The sequence below is a fragment of the Phasianus colchicus genome, chromosome 10 (assembly GCF_987193195.1).
Source record: "Phasianus colchicus chromosome 10, bPhaCol1.hap1.1, whole genome shotgun sequence".
In the NCBI taxonomy this organism is placed as follows: domain Eukaryota; kingdom Metazoa; phylum Chordata; class Aves; order Galliformes; family Phasianidae; genus Phasianus; species Phasianus colchicus.
Window position 1 is genome coordinate 13,947,033 of NC_143445.1, and position 15,310 is coordinate 13,962,342.

Consider the following 15,310-nt stretch of genomic DNA (forward strand, 5'->3'; position numbering starts at 1 on the left):
GGAAGCAAACATTTGGTAGAGGGGTAAAAGGAGGTCTCTGCAGGAAGGAGGTAAGGTGTTGGTGAAGGAAGGGGCCTTGCTGAATGCAAGGAAGCTCTTGTCTGACATATTTCCTTAACTCATGAGACCATGCAGAACTGCTGAGCAACAACAAGTGAACTTAGAGCAGGGAGAGATCATCGCAAATGATACCTGGGCACTCAGGAAGGTTAACAAGCAGTAATTTTGGTGAGGGGAGACCACTTGAAGCCCCACCAGCCCATTTCCAGAGTATTTTAAATCTCAAACTGCACATGTGAAGTAATGGTGTATAAACAGTGTAACTCAGTGGAGCTGTGTGTGCACGCACTATCATCACCAACAGATCAGGAACTGGACCAGAAATGTGGCTGAAACCCAAGATGGCCATCCCAACCTTTCCTCTACCTCTCTCCATCACTCCCTCCCCCCATTATGGGTTGTTCAGCCCTTTATAAAATAATGAGGTTAACTAGCTTCTGCCAAAATGGCTGCTGCTATCAATAAAATTTTTAGTCAACTGTTCCTTGTGTCTAAGAGCTTCACTGGAAATTTGTTCAGGGCTTATACAATGCCTAGGCAGAGCTTCTGCCCCCTGAGTGGTGTTGGGACATTGGGTTAACACTGGAGATCCAGCCTGTCCAATGCAGGAGCACAGGAACACCAGCAATATCCTGTTATATCTGAGCATGATGTCATGTGGTTTGGAATATTCCTCTGCTCATTGGGACCAGCTGTCCTGGCTGTTCACCCTCCCAACTTCTGGTGTGCTGCAAGCCTGCTCTCTGGCAGGGCGATGTGAGGAACTGAAAAGACCTTGACTTTGTGTAAGCACCATTTGGGAGTAACTAAAGCATTGGTGTTTTATCAACATTGATTTCTCTTTGTTGTTGTTGTTTCTTTTCTTTTTTTCCCCACAAATCCAAAACACAGCACTATTGGAGCTGCTCTGATAAAAATCAGCTCTATCTCAGCCAATATCAGTACAATGCATAAGTCTTGCCACAAACACTTTTGATATTCTGCTATTGAAGAGTTCTTAGTGGAGTCCCAGCCTGAGCTGATGCAAGTCTCTAACCACATCTGTAAGTGTGACAGCTTCAAAGTTTGCAAAGACCTCAAGGAGAACTTTTGACAGGATCTCATTGTTGATGTAGGTTTTGTTGCTTGGCATTAGCACCCATAGGCAAGGGCCAATGACAGTCCTCATTCTTGTCCACTCCAGACAGACAGCAAGGAGGGTGCTGTGATTCAACCAGTTACTTCTTTCAGACTGGCACTCCCAGTGGGGTGGATGGAGTGGGGTTATCTGTTATCAGATGAGTTTGATGTTGTCTTATTTTTTCTTTTCTCCCCAGTCAGTCATGCCTTGCCAAAAGAGCAGAACTGTTTCCAGCTCAGTCATCTGTTTCTCTCCTGTTTAAGTATTTGGATATGGTGGTCTCATGACAACCTGCTCAAGATGCTATCATTAATTCTGACCTTGTCATTCTGCTGCTAGTGCCTCTATCAGAGGTATGGATGTGATGGTGTGCAGCACAACTGTGCTTCTGAAATCTGCCTGGATTTAATGTTATCTCAACAGCCTCTGTGGACAATACAGTGTACAATGTGAGTTAAGACTTACTTCGGTTTGAGTCTGCAGCATGAGAGCTGAGATATATTCCAGCTGAAAAACTTCAGAAGCCTTCAGTAAATGCAATTATTTATTTATTATTTTGAAAGTGTTAGAAATATTATTAAAATACAAGAGCAGAAAGTAATACATATGAATTGGAAACAAACAAACAAACAAACAAACAAACCGCAAACAAAACACGCTAACTACAGGTATGTACTCTGGGGTTCATCTTGGTCAAATGCAGCGTTCACTACGTAGCCATAATTGTGTTCACGTACTCTGTCACCTGATGTATCCTCAGACTTGTGCAAAGATGAATTCCGTGCACTGATATTTGCATCTGCCTTTCTCCTCCTTCTGTACACAAACAAACAAACACCAACAACCATCTTTAATTTTTTATCTGCAATGGGAGGTCAAACTGTGGTGTGAGTGTGTATGTCAGACCCTGAAGAATCCTAAGTTTTGTGGTAGTGATGCATATGCCTTATGTCATAGGAATGGCACATCTTCATTTCTGTAGAAAAAAGCTTTCTCTCATATTCCTCAAATGATATCTTTAATGCTGTACTTCCTTTCTGTTTTTGCAGATGTGGGAATAGCAGGGTTTGGGGGTGTACAGTTGCTAAAATGAGTGTATGTGTCTTGCCCTTGCTGAATGTAGCAAAGCCAGGAATAGTCTTACCTGAACAGATACACTGCAGAGGTGATAAGAATGACAACAGCAACCACTGCTACTGTAACTCCAACAGCGATGGCAACTGTATTGCTCTGAGAACTCTCTGGGATACTTGCGTCATCTGAAGAAGAAATGAGCCCGGTCACTATAAGCTAAGAGAACCGAAGATTCTCCCCAATTTCAAGTGCGAAACTGCACTCTGTGGAACCAGACGTGTTTGTCTGTTTGGTTTATATTCTGTTCTCTGACTGAACTGGCTTTCTGGAATGGTGTCAGAGCAAGGTCCTGTACGCCATGCAGAACCCTGCTGTCATGCCTTCTAATACCTCTTTGCTGAGGGACCTGCCCCCTTCTTTCTGTTTGAACACACCAGAACAGACCTGACCACCCAGCTTGTGGTACAAGGCCCGGTTTTTACCTGAAGGAATAGTGTCACTGATTTGGTAGGAACGTGTAGAGGAATATTTCAGCTTCCACTCTGCCTGTGACTAAAATACAATCTGCCCTTGAAAAGATGCGATAAGGTCCCAGACTGATCTGACAACCCCTCCCACTGGGTTACTTATTGATTTGCAGCATGGAAATTAAAAGCCAGCTCAGTCTTCTCCATAATGACACATCTCTTTTTCTCTCTCTCTCTTTTTTTTTTTTTCTTTTTCTTTCTCTCTCTCTTTTTTTTTTTTTTTTTTTAATAGTGGTGTGAGTAATTCAGGCAGCAAAATCCAAAATAATTTTATTACCTATCCTTTCAATGTTGCAGCTTTGTCCTGTGTACAGCTCTGTACATTCACAATAGTAGTTGTCAGAGGTGCCATTGGTTGTTTCAGAGCAAATTCCATCATTCTGGCAAGGACTTGGCATACATGGTCCAACTAGCAAAAAGGAAGGAGAAACACTTGAGAACCTCAAGTAATCCAGCCCTGAGAGAACTGCTCTTGGTTAGATTACACTGCTACTGCTGGACATGCCCTGTATTTTAAGGCCTGTTATTTGTTTTGTGTTTGATAACAGGAGTATGGGAAAGAAACACTTCCTATGACAAACCATCAGAGGAAGTTCTCCAGTAAGCTTATTAAGTCATCTTATTATTTCTTCTGTTCAGACTGTTGCATATACCCCAGACCCAGATACGTCCTATAAGCAGTAACTCAAGACTTCTTAGCAGTGAAGGTTTAGTGGTTCACTTACTCCTGTAGCACCCACGAGTGTAGTTTGCGATGTTACAGATTTCATCAGAACCACACACTATGTTAGAGCAGGTGACAGTGGAGCTCTCTGTGCACTGGCATTTCTGGGAGCAGTCATCAGTGGTGAACACTTCTCCAATCTGGAAGATAGCAGTTGAATGTTAAAAAATATCAAAATATCAGTATCAAAAACATGGCTGGAACACCGGAGCCCCATGGTACTCTGATTCTTCCTGATGAAAGACAACATGGCAGATCTCTCTTTTTTGTACTTTAAATACAGAAAGCAAGCAAGCAGCTCATTAACACAGCTTCTTGGAACTCAAGGAATATTGATGAAAATTTGAGGTGTGAGATCCTAGCCCCAGGTTGGGTACACAAACAACCATCAATATCAAACTGTTGCTGGCAATAAAGTATGCATCAGGTTGTGCCTCCAAGACAATGTGCAAAGGTGCCATGTGCCACTTCTCTAGCAAGCCCCATTTGTTTAGAGTGTCTTCCTCCTCCCATAAAACCATTTTTACTTGCTTTAGGCCTTGTCTGTACCAAATCTTCAGTGCCAAAATCACTACAAAGCTTTTTATCCCACAGCTGGAAGGGTGGGATCTCTGGATTCCTCAGAATCCAGCCTTGCCAGGACTCTCTTCATGCTGCAGCCAGCATTACAGACTCAGCCCCTCCTGTGACACTCTTCACTGAGAGGAGAGGGACCATGGTGTCCAATGACTGGTGTATTGTAAGTTTTAGAGCCTATTCTGGCTGTTCACCGTATTAAAGGTGAAAAATTAACAAGGAGGTCAGAGTGTAATCATATTCTTCCCCCAAGTGCCTGCAAAGTATTCTGACAGGCAGAGTTTCAGAGGCAGACTGAGCAATGCATTCTCTCTTCCCTACCTCCAGGGACCAGAATATTATTAAATAAATTGCTCTTTGTTTCTAATGCAAAGTTACATGCTGAGGAGAACAAAGAGATTATCAAAATAATTAGCACAAGAAAATATTGTTTAGCACTGCGGGAGCTGTCTGGCCTGCTGAGACACTGTACCTCATAATATTTGTCAAGGTATGTGCAGCCACATTCTCTGTAAGGCACGCAGTTAGAGTCACTAAGAACGTAGCCAGGGAGACATTCACAGCCTTCAACACAAGGCGATTCACACTCAGAGGGGCTGGTCATGTCGCTGCAGGATGCTGGGCATGCAGTCATGCATGAGTTGTATTTGCTGTTGGGTGGACACGACATCTCTGTAAGAATAAGGAGAGTCCAGTTATAACAGGTTGCTGCTACACATTGCCTCTTCAGAGCTGTTTTGTAAGGGCAAAATGATGAACACACATACACAGAAATGTTCATATGTATATAATGGTAATGAAGTGAATGACTCCAGAGTAAGGAAATCCATTCTCAAAGCTATTCATATGCTGTGCTCGGAGTCCAGGTTTTCTCTGATATCAAATTACTTCTCACACATATGGAGTAGCTATCACTGAAAGCATCAGAGTAGTTTCACAGCTCTAAGAAGTGAGTTTCATCAGAAATACAAAATTCTCTGCCCATGGGTGATGCAAGGTAAATATGGCCTGGATTAACTATTCAGCTTGGGAAAAAAATGTTAGGAAAAAGTGTTTTGAGATTATCATAAATTCTGTTTCAGCATTTTTCAGTCTGAAAGATCAGTTGGGAATGGAGATGTTTTATTTTTCTCATGGAACTTCTCATGGCAGGGGAGCTGACTGCTCTGCTCCCCTAAGTAGCTTTGTAAGGTGGAGTCTAGTACAAAGCATCAGCAAAAGAGGCAGCAACAAAAGAGCAAGTGAACAACGACTGAAGTGTGCATCAATGTTCGTAAGACCTAAGAAGCTTTGACATACAGTCAAAGCAAAAACCTCTAATCTCACATTTTGAGAGTCTATTTGGCCGAAACCACACTTTCATTTTCTTCCTGTACTTACCACAAGCCGTCTGTTGCCTCCAGCCTTCCATACTGACTCCTTGCTCCTGACAAGCAAGCACATACTCTTTCAGATGGCGACACAACGTCTCAGCAGCATCTTCTTCCACACACATATCGAAGACGCAGTTCCTATGTGCAACATGAGAAAGCATTCATGCACTATACCTTTTATTTTTTGTTTGCTGGTGCTACCTTCTCAACTTTGCTGATCATCTGATTATCAGCGGCCTGATTTCCAGAGGCAGTGAGAACTGAGGTAAATGGGATCTGCAAATATACAGTATCTCAGAAAAATAAAGCAGCCACTAAGAAAGTAAAATGGGCTGCCCAACCAGATTCTAGAGTGAGGAGAAAGTGGTCCATTTGTTTGGTTTAAGGCACTTTCATGTTCCTCTCACAGCTAAGAGAGGCTTGGAAGTGGGCACCGTTCTTTGTACGTTACTTACAACTATATGAGTAAAGAAATTTGGTAGCTGCTTGGCCATTCTTTGACTGATGATGGATGAATGATGATCCTAAGATCATCAGGTCACCAACAGGTTTCATATGGTTCAAAATCAGGTGTGTGGGAACTGTGTATGTAGGAGGCCAGATGAACAGAGGGAACTTTCTTGCCACTGCCATGTGAATTAATCTTCACTAAACTTTTTTTTTTTGCACCACTCTGTGAAAGTATGAAGAACTGTCACTGACAGCTTTAGTCTCTGCAGCTCTGACTTGAAGACTGCATTTTGCAAAACTACAATTGCTGGAAAGAATCCAATAGAGACAGGTACTGATGGAATTATCACTGAATGTGAATGAGAACTCTGAGCACACTGGAAATCCCAGCCTACAGGTATAATGTTCAATGCTGCTGCCTTAGGTAAAGAGGAAGCTACTTTCTAGAGATAACAGAAAAGTAAAACTAAATAGAGAGAAAAACAGATCTTAATTAAAAAACAACAACAACAACAACAAATAAGGGGAAGTAAACATATAATTAATAGAAGCTCTGGGCCCAGTTTTCCAAAGACATTTGCTATCCTCTGTTCCTAGAAACTGAAGATGTACAGTTCTTATTAGAGACAAGCTCCAAAATTGTTTTGGAAGTGCAGAGAAAAATTGCCCAGATTGCAGCAGACACTTACATGGAATAGGGCTCTGGTGGGACTTCAGAATGACAATTTGCAAAAGGACCATCCAATGCAGTCAGAATTTGACATTTAGAAGTGCTGTTTTCTTGCATCAGCTTATTTTCATTGCAGCCTTGATAGAGCCCTGTATCTGGTTCCTCATCAGGCTCATCTTCCACAATGGTTTCTCGCCTGGAAATGAAATCATTATGAAACCATCAGATCTCTGTACATCCAGCATTCATAGCACTAGTTTGCAAGTAGCAGCATCTCTGCCTTGTGATAGAAGTGTCAGCTTATTTCTCTCTCAATTTTTATACTGAATGTGAAGTGGGTGTATAAAGTAAATCGAAGATGTACTAGAACAATTCCTACCATTTCAGAGATATATGGGTTTTTAGATCTAAAAGAATAGCTGTTGTTATCTCCATGAACATTCTATATGACATAGGTTTCATCCAGGCCTCCTTCATCTAAGCCATTCAATAATAATTGAATGCTAGGCAGCTGGAGTACAGACCACCATTTCTTAGAGGTATGTTCACTTTTATTGAAGAACTGGCTACATGCCTGAAGTGTCAGAATTCTTCTTCAGACATAACTTTCCAGAGCCTCTCTACGCTCAACATTAGCCTACTTGCTGCCTTCTGCTATTCTGCTGGACAGGTTTTCACAGCTAAATTGTATCCTGACAACTAATACAATTCTATTTACATACTGAAAAAAATACAAATAATATAATAATTTCTGTTGGTGATTAAGCAAGCTCAAAAACATTTCAAAGCAAATTGAAAAGCTGGAGGGAGAGAAGAAAACTTAGTTCCCTGTTTCAGTGTTCTGTATGGACTAATTAGGGCAGCTTGGCCTGATCACAAATACCACACTGATTTTTATTCAAAAGAATGTCCCAGGTTTTTTTTGTACTAGCAGAAAACACAATGTAGTTGTGAAAATAGGGAAATTAAATACTTGAAGAATCTCTTCTGTGAGGAACTGTGAATTCATCTTGATGGATTTTGAAAGTGCCTTCATGTTCCAGAGGGAGGGATGACACTAAACCAGGATCTGCCTGTCCATCCAGCAAAAGATGCACTTAATCTTTGTCAGGACACATAAGCTTGGCAGATACCTTATTTATCCCTGTGCCCTAGCTGTTGTAATGGCTGTGACTCCAAAGGACACTGAACTAAAGCAATGCAGCTCAGGACTCTTTTGGCAAGACGGAAAGGCACTGGTATTCCACCTTAATGTTGAGTAGGAAAAATCCCCACATGAAGACCAAGGGAAGAAGAAGTAACAGAAACGTGACTACATAGTTAGACCTGAATATTAACTATGGCTTGATTTCCTGACTTCCAGTGGTTGTGCTTGCCAGGGATATTAAGTAGAAAACGAGGTACCTGAAACGAGAGGTTCTTTTCACAGGAACCTTCCAGCTCTCACCAAATGCATTCACACTCTTCAGCCAAACACCATCTGGGTTTGTGAAGTCATTTCTAGATCTCCCGTCAAAGTCACCACACAAACCTTCTACTCTGTTGTTGTAGGTGTTGGCCAACTTTATATCTAGGAACGTTCAAAGGAAAAAAATAGCTATTACTAAGAAATATTTTCTTCCAAGTATATGGAGGAAGTGGAAAGAAGTGTGAAGTATGAATTCCATGATTTAGACTGAAGCTGGTAGTGTGATGCAGGATTCGAAATCATGTAACCATGGCTGTGTTACATTGTAAAGCAGGGGTAACTCCACTTTGAATAGAGGAGGTAATGTGTTTTCAGCTTTACACCAATGAGTTCTGTATGCATGATATAGAAGTCCTGCTGAGAAACACTAAAGAATGAGATTGTCTGGAACACACTTGAGAGGAAGCATGTAAAAGAATGCACTCTCAGTTGTTCAGCTTGAGGACCTTGAGTTGTGTAACTGGGTTAAGCTGGGAAAGGGGCAAATTCACACTTTGCCCCTGTCTTTCTGATCAGCAGCTTAAAGTCATTTGCTTTTGTTTCCATCATTCAGGCCTTACTTAACATTAAAAATAGCAGAACAATCTGACTCCACATAGAATTTCTCCTAAATTCAGGTGGATGCAGATAAAGAAATGCCAACTTCCATGAGAAAAATTTTTGTTTCAGTTTTCTGGAAGTTCGTGTCACAAAAAACCACAGGCTTAAGGGGTTAATTTTACCTTGAGTTTAGACCTACTTGGTAATGATAGCATTTTTTGACATAGTGCATAATTACTCCTGCAGATTGTTTTAGTATCACTTACCTGCATTTTGATCGCCATCATAGCTCAAGTATAAGCCAAAATCTGTCTCCAGGTAAATTCTTGTTATCCTCTGATATATACGAATACCATCATGGGGACGAACAGGGGGTCTCACCCTTACACCATCCAACTAAAAGGAAAAGAATAAGTTAATGCTTATAATATACTTGCCAAATTCATATGTGGCTTTGATACAGTTAAATACTGCAAAGGAGCATTCCTCTTTTCTGGTTTTATGATAAATACTTGATATTTTAACCAGGTAAAAAATGCAGTATTTAACTTTTAAAGTAACAAAATCATATATTAAGGAAAGTGATCTGGACACAGTATTCTTACATCACTGTCATTCCTGAGAGATTTCCATTGCTGAAAAATGTATGTATGAGCCAATGTAAACCATTATGGACCAACAAAGAGGGCAGAAATGAAGTTTTCCCAGCATAATTCACTCTTGTCCCTACCACTGATCATATTTTGTGTGGCTTTATTGTAAGTTTTGGATATTTGGTATTTTATTCCTAAATGTCCATTTATTTATTCATTTTAAGTGGAATCTATCTTTCACAGCATTAGAAAACAATAACACAACTAAAACCACACTTTTGCCCCATAGTACTGCTGTAATAACATTGTTAGCTTTAACATTACATTCTTTAGAACAAACCTTTTATTTACCCGTTTTATTACAAAGGAGAACCTTTGTCTGTGCTCTGCAGTCAGTGAGAGACTTACCAGTATCTGCTTGCCTTGCCTAAATCGCACTTCGTGATTGTAAACATTGATGATGACCTCTTTCAGGTAAGTAATGTGTCGATTCAGACGAAGAGGATAGTTCACGCCTTCAATGCTGAACTGTGTCAGAGTATCAGGTAGGTCAGGGATGGTCTGAGTCAGAATATACGTGTATTTCCCTTGGAAGTGGTGCACCAAACCATCAAATGTGATGTAATGTGGATCACCTATGATCCGGCACTTCCCAAAACCTAAAGAAAAAGAGCTTCATTGCCTTCCAATCTGAATACACAAACTAAATCTTATACATAAATCTGTTTAATACAGATTAGATAAAAATAATTGCTGCTGACATGCAATCCTCTCAAAATAAAGATGGGTGCTCAGGCATCACCCTTGCAAATCGGCACTCAGATGGAGAGCCAACCAGAGAAACTCATTCTTCTGCTGAGAACCAGTGGGAACCAATAGGACCGAAGCATGGCAGTAGGGTTTATTACCTTTATAGGCACTAAGCTGTATACATCTGTCCTCTGCAGAGGACATGGCTTGCAGTGGGCTTGTAAAGATGTTGATTTCATAGTCCTCAGCAATATATTACTACAAAATTATTTGAACATGACAAGCAGCGTCTAATTTTGAAATTAGACAGTGTAACTGCTGTAACACTGATCTGTTTCGAGGTTACTAAACTGGTCATTGTGTTCACCAGACCTTTCAGATGCAATGACTATCATCTAAGTAATCTCTTTCGCTACAGTGTGCAAAGCCAATTCCTTGAGACTGCTGTGGTGCTTCAACTGTGAGATTCTGTGAAAAGGGAGCAAGGGCAAGATGGATTTGCTCTATGCTCCCGCACTGATCATCAATACAATAGGACCTATGCCATTCTATTCTTGAAAATTGAAGTGTAAGGGCATTGGGCAACAAGATACCTACTAAACTGTCCAATTTACCATGAGAAAATGGGATTAAACATAACATAACAGGGCCGACACCTCAGTGTAAGAACTTAGCCAAAGCAAGTACAAGATTGGCTATTAAGTACTTGTTGAGATATGCTCTGTCCTATTTTGCCTCTATTTTTCATATTTTCAAATCAATATGCAGGAGAAAATAAAAAATTAATTGCCAAAAGGATTCATAGATGTACATATTAGACTTCTATTTTTAGTAAATGCAGTGGATATATATATATATATATATATATATTTAAATCAGCCAGAATGACCTGCCAAGTTCCTAGATGTACATAGATTTTCAAACTCTTGTTCTACTCCTCTCTTCAAATTCCCTGTCTCGTACTGTAACTTCCTATTCTGAGAAATGAGGCTTTTTTTGTGCTTAATAATGTGTCATCAACAGTACTATCAGACCTGCCTCTTCATGTCGTAAACGTGGGAAGTGCCATGCAAGACAGAACGGGCACTCACATCCCTCCTCCTTCTCTAGTCTTCATGTAATAGCAGATGAAGATCTGCTTGCACATACCTGTTGGATTGCACTTGTATTTTCCACTTTTGATCAAGCAGGTTTCTTTAGAATCACATCCATAACTCTGACATTTGATGACACCATTCTGCTGACACTGACATCTTTTGGTGCAGTGCGGAGTAATCCAAGTCTCCCCAGCCTGGACACAAATTATGCTATATTACCAAGGTGCTGAGCAATGGAAAGTCAGTAGCAAAATGAGTCTGGTTAGGTGCATCCTGCTGGCCATTCCACAACTGCTCAATCTAGGTGTAATCTTATCAAGAAACTGGGAGGGGGGCAATCTCAGTCCATTTATCTTCCACAAGGGAATTGGAACATATAACAGGAATAGGATAGACCACCCAATTAATTCTTATCAAGTTTCCAGTATGCCTCAACATTGGCTTCAAGGTGCAAATTACCATGTTCCTGCATCCTCTAACAACTTAAGCCCACAGCTTTTGCTAAACAAACGAAATGTATTTAAAATGGTAGACTCTGAAGACTTTTCTTTCTCATTCTGTTGGACACAGGACCAATTTCCTGCAAGTTTTGCTGGCAGAGATTTACCCTACAATGAACTACTTACACTGTAGTAATTGTTGTCATCATCCCTGCAGCCACAGTTGCTGAGTGGAACACACTTGTCATTACTGAGCACATAATTATCATCACACTCACAGCCCTCTGTGCATGATTCTGTCTTCTCACAAAGGGATGAGGCAAAGATGTCATTGCATGTTGATGGGCAGGCAGAGGCACAGGCCGTGTAATGGCTGTGGGATGGACAGGGCAATGCTGTGTGGATGAAGAGAATAGAAGCAGTGTTATTAAACACATTAAAACAAATGTTCTTGCCTGATATCTTCAACTTGACCTGTAAAATAGTAGGACCACCTTCTTATAGATCATTTTGCTCATCAAACAAAAACTTTACCTTCTTTTCTTTCTTTTTTTCTTAATTAGATGTTAGCTTTGTTGAATGGATGGAGTGTGGCACATACAGTGGAATTAATCCAAGAACTTGGCCCTTAGTAAGCAATTGCCTGAATTGTCAGTGAGTGGCTTTGATCCCTGTGTTCAGTTCAATTTCCCATTTTGTTTTTAATTTATGATTGTATTACGGTTATTATAGTTGGACTTGAAGATCTTTTCCAACATAAATGGCTGTGATTCTATTATTTCTCCATTTTAGACTCAATGAAGTAGCTCAAGATATTCATTTGGCTATGAAAACAATTCTAACTCCACACTATCATCCACAACTCATCTAGTTGTTATCACTGGGTTTAGTTCAGCTCACAAACAGTTCAGCAACAGAGCCAAGTCATAAAATCATAACAACAGAATTGCTTATTTTGAAAATTTTGTCTTAATTATCCTTTATATAACTTGTCTACCTAATAATGCTAATTTGTCTTACACCGTCAGCCATCCAATTTACTGTTTTTTTTTTTTTAATTTCTTTGTGCACTTACGACAAAATGTGCTATTCCTCCATGTAATGGTGATGCCTTGATTCCTGCAGGTGTCCACATAGAACTGAACTATGTCGCAAAGAGCAGACTTCATGCCATCATATCGACACATGTCATAGGTGCAGATCTTTATGAAGTCTTCAGGCTTCACCAGATCATGACATGCTTTGAATTTGTCTGATTTTAGGACATTGCACTGGCTTTCAATGATTGGTTTATTCTCATTAGTGCAAGGAGGAACATCATCTTCTCTTGAGTCTGATAAACAACTGCAAGAAAGCACAGAAACATCTGCACTTGAGTTTCAAAGACATATGTGAGACTGAGAAAGAAACTGGAAAGTTTGTTGCCACTGAAAGGTACTAAATAAATAGTGCTGGAGACTGCAGTCTTACTTCTGTCTACAAGTGGAAGAATAGCAACAGAAGATCTGCATGACAATCACCATGCTCCTTCTTGACCTTGGTTACTCACTCAACCTGACCCCGACGAGAGGACTGATTTCCCAGCTTGACTTTGGACCCGTCTCATCTCTGCAAAGTTGTGTGGTGATCTGGACTCTTCACTGAACCTGGCTGCCACCCGTGGGCATGCACTGCTTGCCTTCTGTGGAGACTGTGGCATGGGCTTTGGCTGGTGAACCCATGGTTGTACAAACTGTGTTACCATGATGTACCTTAGGGAACATCTGGCCATCACTATTCCTGAACTCCATCCTCCTGCTATAAGTATTTTTTTCAGTGTAAAATAAACACAGGCTGTGTCCACACTGTGGGCTATTCCAAAGCTTAATCCCCAAGTGTTTGTGTGGATCAGTAAAATGGCTGTGGTTTCCATTTGGCCTGTATGGTGATTTCTGGTGGTGATGGTTTTTTCTTTTGAGCTTTTAACTGAAGAAGAAAAAGATCTCATGCACACTGTTTGTATGTTATGAAGTCGTAAAATAGACAAGGCAATTAGAGGAAGAGTGTTCCAAAGAAAGATGGAAGGTATGAAGTAATGCTTACCCTGCATCACTGTCTTCTTCCACTTTCCAGCTATTTCCAAACTGCGTGACACTGACAATTGTACCATTTGGCAAGGACAGATCATCTTCATAATTGTCGTTGAAGTTACCACACATGCCTTGTACCTGCAAGCAAACGAGAACTATACTTCAAAAACAATCTGCTCTACAGCAGCTTCCTCAGTAAGTTCTTAATCATTGCCTCTGGAATGATGAGGTAGAAACACTAATGACAATCAACCCTGTACTAAATATTTCAGACACACTGACTGCAACAATAGAAAATAAATAGATGCTATGATACCCTAAGACTTCAAGCCATTTAATTCTATAAACTGGGATGTATTCCCCTAGCTGGGTCATTTTCTACCAGTTCTCCTTTGGAACACAAAGAAATTGGTGTGAAGAGAAAAAATAGGAAAAAAATGATGTGTGTTACAAAACAGCTATGAAGAAAGATGCAGTAGCGAAACATGAGAACAAAGAAAATGAAAATAAATACACAAGCAGTGATTTTGAAAGAATACCAATATGTTAACACAGTAAATCTTACCTTTGAGAAGTAAGATTGTGGGAGGGTTATTTCCAGATGATCATCGCCATCATATTTCACTGTCACACCAAAGTCTGTTTCCACTACTAGGTAATTGCCAATATTTCCTATGGACACGCCCCGCACCCGGTTCTCCACTGGAGTGTAGACCCTCTCATTGTTCAGCTGGAGACATAAATCATTTGTCAGTATGGATGATCTCCCATGAATGCTTTTCTGCTCGAATCTAAATTCCTCGGAGTGCTGAAGATTACTCTGACAGTTTTAGATTCTTCATACTTTCACTATTACATATTCCACCTACAGGTTGCAAAAATCAGCTTTTCAGCTGAGGTGGGCTGGGCAGGGCTCTAGCTATAGGTGATTGAGCTGACAACAGTTAATGAAGAAGGGAGGTACATTCTTTAGTTCAGACAACAGTTCTTAGATCCAGAGGCTCTGAGCTCTACCTCCAAGATAGGCTAATAGAACAATGAAACTAGAAGACAAGCCTTGGGAAATGGTCAGAAATTATATTTCCCCCCAACATCAACTTAAGGGAGATGTCTGTAAATATTAAGGATATGCATACATGTTTCTTATGAAACATAGAGGTCCTTTTTCCTACAGCTACTGTACTGAGCTGATTTTAAGATAACTCTTGCTGGAATAAATAGCACCAACACCTACCAGGATTTCTTTGCTTTTCCGAAGGGTGATTCGTGTGCCATACACATCTATGTAGACTTCTTTCAGGTATGTGGCCCCTCTTAGCCCTCGGTCTTCATTCTTGCCAAGGATGGTTATTGGGTTGACATTGTAGCTGACAGACTTAACCAAGGTGTAGGTGCAGGTACCCACAAATGTGTACATCAATCCATCAAAAGTGAAATAGTGAGGATCTCCTGCCACCTGACACGTTACTTGGCCTGAAAGTGAAAAAAAACAATCTAAGGATTTTGGACTGGATTTCACCATGGACTCAACTGATCACAGGCATTTGTATTAGTGCAGCAACTTAATCCTCATCATTATTACAAGGAGAAACTTTCACAGAGGTATTTCAGATTCACGGCAATGGCATTTACCTGGAAATGAGAATTTTCCAGTAGATATCTCCTAAATTTAATTTAATAATTACATACAAACTGGCAATTTGTCAACAAATCAACCTATTTATCTGCTTCTATATGCTGTTGTAACCATAATGCATGCTAAATAAGAGTAGTCCAGAG

General features: G+C 40.4%; 1 protein-coding gene across 1 annotated transcript in view; it reads right to left on the minus strand.

Moving 5' to 3' along the window:
- Positions 1-1,767: 1,767 nt before the first annotated feature.
- LOC149916620 (IgGFc-binding protein-like) overlaps positions 1,768-15,310 on the minus strand; it is a 71,156-nt gene continuing 57,613 nt past the window's right edge. Inside the window, exons 89-104 of the mRNA XM_090147783.1 lie at positions 14,766-15,004; positions 14,097-14,261; positions 13,545-13,669; positions 12,538-12,806; positions 11,649-11,857; positions 11,075-11,216; positions 9,584-9,834; positions 8,849-8,978; positions 7,979-8,144; positions 6,594-6,770; positions 5,462-5,592; positions 4,554-4,753; positions 3,507-3,645; positions 3,059-3,190; positions 2,325-2,439; positions 1,768-1,996 (exon numbers count right to left, since the gene is read on the minus strand). Coding sequence (XP_090003909.1) covers positions 1,843-1,996; positions 2,325-2,439; positions 3,059-3,190; positions 3,507-3,645; positions 4,554-4,753; positions 5,462-5,592; positions 6,594-6,770; positions 7,979-8,144; positions 8,849-8,978; positions 9,584-9,834; positions 11,075-11,216; positions 11,649-11,857; positions 12,538-12,806; positions 13,545-13,669; positions 14,097-14,261; positions 14,766-15,004 — 2,744 coding nt within the window. The 3' untranslated portion in view covers positions 1,768-1,842. The remainder of the gene's footprint in view (positions 1,997-2,324; positions 2,440-3,058; positions 3,191-3,506; positions 3,646-4,553; positions 4,754-5,461; positions 5,593-6,593; positions 6,771-7,978; positions 8,145-8,848; positions 8,979-9,583; positions 9,835-11,074; positions 11,217-11,648; positions 11,858-12,537; positions 12,807-13,544; positions 13,670-14,096; positions 14,262-14,765; positions 15,005-15,310) is intronic.